Below are 5235 nucleotides of genomic sequence, written 5' to 3' on the forward strand. Positions count from 1 at the left end.
GGGGGTGAAGGAGGGCGGGTAGGGCAGTACCTCAGTGATGCCAAAGGGGATGTTGCCCACATAGAGACGCCGGGCCTGTCTGGTCATCTGGCTCCCGACCACTGGCACTGGCGTCGGGGTCACAGCCAGACCATCCGGAGTCATGGTGGGCAGGAGGGCAGTGGCTGGAATCTGACCCGCAGCTTCAAGAGGAAAAGAAAAAAATCAAGCGGCATCAGGGCACTCCTGGACCTACGCTCCAGGACCACCCCTATACCCAAGGCCCCCTTTCTCAGCCTCCGGGGGAAAGTGGCCCCCAAAAGACCTACTGCCTCTGAGAAATCACGTCCCCTGACTGTGGCCCTGTGGAGAGCTCTCATTCCCCACTCCACCATAGGGGCTTCAAAAGGGCAGAGACAGGAAATCCCAGGGTACAAACTTCAGCCCAGACTGGGGGTCGGCCTGCTGGCCCACAGCGCCTACCCTGCATGGCCTTATACTGCATAGGGGTGATGTGCTCGAAGCCAGGCGGTGGCACGTCCCAGTACTTGCGGACCTTCTTCTTCTTCTCATGGCGGGGGGAGCGACTGGGGGAGGGTGGAGGGGAGAGCGGGCAGGGCCACCTCAGTCCAGCCCTCAGCGGGCCTGTGAGACCCCCGGGCCCCCCGGCTCCCAGCAGTAGCCCACTCTCTCCACAGGGAGAGGGTCTGGGTCAGCCACGCCCAGGCCTGGGGTTGGGGGGCAGGAGGCTGGCTTGAAGGTAGGTGCTTGGGCCAGGGCTGGATAGGAAGGGAAGGACAGGGGTGCCAGGGTGGGAGAGACGGGGTGGACGTCAGGGTGGGGGCAGGAAGAGCAGCTCACATCAGTCCACCGTGCTCCTCTTTAGCGCCTCTGGTCAAAGGTTTGCTGGGGGCAGGAGGGAGAGGCGTGGGGAGGGGTGACTGGGGACCCTTATCTTCCCCACATGCCACACCCCCCCCAAGGGCACTGAGCCCAGGGCTGGGGGGCAGGGCCGAGGGGAACATGGGGCTAGCAGGCCCCCTCAGCCCTGCCATTCCCTCCAAGCCCCACCCAAAAAAAAGAAAGTAAGGACAGAGAAAAAGCCAGACACTATCTACTAGGGGAGTCTGAAGAGAGAAAAGCAGGACCTCCACCCACCCTCTTCCTCACCTAAGCGGGCAAAGAAGACAAAGGAAAAGAGGTGCTAGAGCCCAAACACACAAGTGAGGTGCTGCCCTGCCCCCAGGCCTCCCTCTCCCACTTCTGAGAGGCAGAGCAAAGCCCCTAAGCTGGTCAGAGAGAGACTGGGGGCAGGGCAGCCCATTAGAAAGAAAGGACAGAATCCACACCCTGTCTCCAGGCTCGTCTCCCAGATAGAGAACTGCTAACCCCACAACCCCCTAGAAACTGTGGGAACCCACAATACAAGAAAAACTGAAATGGCAACAGCCAAGAAGCAGACCCCACCCCCAGACAGAGCAGCCTCAAGGAGGGGCACACGGTCTGCACAAGGCCACCCTTGCCCCCTCTGGCTGGCCCACCACACTGTGTGGGGTACCTGCGTCGCCGCCTATCCCGGGAGGCGCTGCGCTGGTCCCGGTTGCGCCGGTCGCGGCTCCGGCTGCGGCGCTTCCGGTCCCGGCTGCGAGAGCGACTGTGGCTGCGCTTCCGGTGCCGGTTCTCCTTGTCCCGCTCTGGGCAAAGGGGAAGGGGTGAGCTCAGGGAGGGTGCAACCCAGCCCACCCACACTGGTGGCCTTGCCCCAGCCCCAGGGAAGCCACCCCCAGGGGACGGGACTCAATGGAGATGGGACTCAATGGAGATGGGACCCTTCCTGGGTCCACGAGTCAGTCCAGGGACCCTGGGGGACCACGGGATGGGAACTGGTTACCTGAGGGGACAGGGCCTGGAAATGCCCCCGGGGTACAAGATACCTGAGGCTGCTCAGGAGGAGCTGGGGAGCCAGAGAAGACAGAGGAGGCTGGCTCCTGGTCCCCCTCGAGGGCTGAGGGGCCTGACCCCAGGGTCGTCCCTGAGAGGGGCAGGGCTAGAGGCTGGGGAACCAAGAGACCCAATGATGTTTTCCTGAAAGGACCCACGGCCCCTCAGGAAAGACCTCTTCAATCAACCAGATGCGCCCACAGTCCCACTGTCAGGCCCAGGGTTGGGAGCCGGGCAGGAAGCAGGGAAACCCCACCCGTCCCTTCCCAACCAGGATGCCCACCCTGAGGCCCCTTTTCACCCCACACAGACCTGAACCCCAGGACAGCCCATCCTGCCTCAAAGCCAAGCACACAGTACACTACGGGCTGGCTGGGCTTGCCCTGCCAGCAAAGCCACAGAAACCTGTGCTCCCAACAGGGCTCTCAGCCACGGGAGGAGGTGCAGGCTAAACCCCAAGCATGGGGAACTTGAACTCTGCCTTCTACTTTACTTCCTGGGTTCAAAGACACCCCTGATTCCTGAACTACCCACCAGGCCCCATTCTCGTGCTCACGAACGTCACCACACTCCTGAAGACAAGAGGCAATTGGGGCAATAAGGAGAGAGCCTCAGAGTGGACTCTAGCCTGATCTGCACCCTGCCTTTTATTTTTCTGATATAACCAAACATGAACTTTTTACAAATACATCTCAATTCTGAAACCACTGAAACTCAGGAAAAACATGCACCTAAGAAAGGGAAAGACACAGCAGCAGGCGGTGGGACGCTTCCTAAAACAGGCGGCTGTGGGTCTCTGGCTCCATGCTCAAGATACGGGCAAGCCACAAGCCCCAGGAGCCTTTCCTGTTGCAAAAGACAGCAGGCAGGTCAGACAGACACAGGAAGCAGTGATGCCTGCTGGGTGCCTGGGACACCGACCAGGAAATTAATTCCCTGGAGACACAGGTGCAATAGGCGGGGGCTCAAGTCAAGAGGAGGCTGGCTCAGAGACAAAGCCCCACAGGCAAGAGGACAAAGGGGTAGCACTTCCCCCTAAGGCAAGAGTTGTCCCCCCCATACACAGATCCTGCACAGATAAGAACAGAAAGAAATGTTGGTTGTTCAAAAATGCTGTCACCATCTTGTGGGGACAGTGTCACCAACCCAGGTGACGTGCAAGGGCCGAGCACTCAGGCAGCACATTTACAGGAGCCCCAAGGTAGGGCTCAACCAGCTCCACCTGGTGGGTCCATCAACCAGAACTGAGAGTCAGCCCCAACTTTTCTCCTTACTAAATGTATATAGATAACCACACAAAAACAACTAAATCTTTAAAACTTGGTTTTCTTTTCTTTAAATGAGCGCCACGTCTACCCCCAGGTGCGCGAGAACTTGGCAGAATGAAATTTGGAAGTCACCTTCCCCAACTGATACCACTTCTGAGTGAGCTGGAGACCTGCTTCTCTAGTCCTCCTCCAACTGAGAATGTCCTAGGCGCAGGAAGGTTCCACAGGAAGGGCACTGCTCATCAAGCACTTAATGCATGCCAAGCCACATGCCACACACTTCACACACGTTACCCCATCTAACCTAAGCTCTGCCTCTGACCAGACCTGAGAAAGTCTTTAAGCTTTCTCAGCCTGTTTCCTACTCTGCAAAAAGGAGAAAATCATTTCAGCCTCCTGGAGCTGTTACAAGGATCCACTCAGAAAAACCACACCAAGACCTTAGCAAAGGTGCCTGGCGCGGCAGGCGCTCAGAGTTTAATTACCACCTTCATTGCTATCGCCCTGAATTCCCAAAACTCCTGACAAAAGGGTACTGGCCAATCTTCAGACGAAAACAAACACAAGTATCACAGCAGTCCAAGCTAAGCAACAAAGCAGCTATCTGAAGCTGGGCACCATCAACTCTCAAGCCTGTGCTTAACAAGTACACAATGCAAAGACAAGACACCCCGTGGGCACTCCGACTTCTCCAGGCAGTCTCCTGAGCCAGACACCACTTACCCAAATCTAGACTGGGTTCAAAAACGAAGTTCTGAGCCCTCATTCAGCCCTTCAAACACGGGCAGCTTAAGCCTCAAGTCCCCCAACTTCCCTACGCCTAAATTTCTTCGCTTTCAAACCTAAATAGGGCAGAAAATTCTTAAACATCTGACTCCCAATTCCAGGATTCTCAGTCCCTAAACTGATAGGCACTCTCAGGGCCCTGGGCTTAGCTCGGCATCACCTGAGGGTTCTTGCCGCTACAGTATCCAAGTAGCCCAAGTAGCCCAAGTCCCCCTACTCTGAGCCTCAGCTTCCTCATCTCTACGTTAAGACGATTTATGAGACTGACTCTAGGTGCCTTGAGTTTGGGTTCGGACAAGACGGGGTGTTTGTATCTAGCTGGGAAGAGGTAGGAGACACACAGCCCACATTTGCGATCATCGCCAATGCCAAAACCCGCGTGTACGCAGGACGTATGCGAGTAGCAGGAACACGTTAAGGCACAGGCCGCCCCTTTTACGAGGAAACCCACGTCATACGCAGTTACTCAAGGCTCAAGACCAGCGACCCGAGCGGAGGACCCCTCGGGAGGAGTCGGCAGGGCACGGCGCAAACGGCAGCGGCGGAAGAACCGGCCCACGACACAGCCCTACCAGCGCCCACGTGCGGGTGGGGGGGGGTCTCCCAGCCGCCATTTTGGAACAAAGGGGGCGTGGAGAACCAGGCCACAGGCCGGCCGGAAGCGGAAGTGCCCAGGCAGCGGGAGAAAAGGCGCACCACGAACCCACTATGTTTACATACATACTCTCCTGCCCAGGCTAGCAAAAATAAGAGTCCACAAGGAAACACCAGGCAATGCCTCCAGTCCACGCCACCTCCGCCAGGACCACGTGGGGCGCAGAACCGAGCGCGGCGCGCATGCGTACAGACCCGCGCCCGTTGTCCCCACCCCTCCCGCGCGCGGAGACACGCCGGGCTGTCACGTGAGCTAGGCGCGCGCGCCTGGTGGGGGGGGCCGCGCGGCCCGGAGAGGGGGAAGCGACGGGAAAATGGCGGGGGGCGCGGAGGGAAACCAGGAGCCGCCCCGCCCGCCGTCCCGCATCCCCCGCGCCCTCACCTTGCTTATTCTCATTGAGCTGCCGCTCGAACTCGTCGAAGTCCGACATGCTGAGGCGGCCGCGTAGGGCCCTGTGCAGCTCTCGCCTCGCCTTGCCGCCCGCCCGCTCCGGACGCTTCGGCTACTTCCGCCGCTCGCTTCGGCTACTTCCGGGCGCCGCCGGCGCGCCTCTGCCTCCTGACTAATCAAGCCCGGCCCGGCTTCCCCGCCCCCGCTCCGCCCCCC

General features: G+C 59.1%; 1 protein-coding gene across 9 annotated transcripts in view; it reads right to left on the reverse strand.

Annotated features, from left to right (window-relative positions):
- U2AF2 (U2 small nuclear RNA auxiliary factor 2) overlaps positions 1-5233 on the reverse strand; it is a 15705-nt gene extending 10472 nt beyond the window's left edge. For 2 of the 9 annotated variants that reach the window (XM_015592541.1, XM_015592540.1), the window contains exons 1-5: positions 5011-5221; positions 1538-1673; positions 841-885; positions 463-566; positions 31-182 (exon numbers count right to left, since the gene is read on the reverse strand). In XM_015592541.1, the coding sequence (XP_015448027.1) occupies positions 31-182; positions 463-566; positions 841-885; positions 1538-1673; positions 5011-5059 (486 nt within the window). In that variant the 5' untranslated portion in view covers positions 5060-5221. Of the gene's footprint in view, positions 1-30; positions 183-462; positions 567-840; positions 886-1537; positions 1674-1913; positions 2034-4694; positions 4832-5010 lie in introns of those variants that run through there. The other 7 variants (XM_025049615.1, XM_025049616.1, XM_025049617.1 and 4 more) reach the window with 6 other exon arrangements.
- Positions 5234-5235: the final 2 nt, after the last annotated feature.

Source organism: Pteropus alecto, unplaced genomic scaffold (assembly GCF_000325575.1).
Source record: "Pteropus alecto unplaced genomic scaffold, ASM32557v1 scaffold326, whole genome shotgun sequence".
Classification (NCBI taxonomy): Eukaryota; Metazoa; Chordata; class Mammalia; order Chiroptera; family Pteropodidae; genus Pteropus; species Pteropus alecto.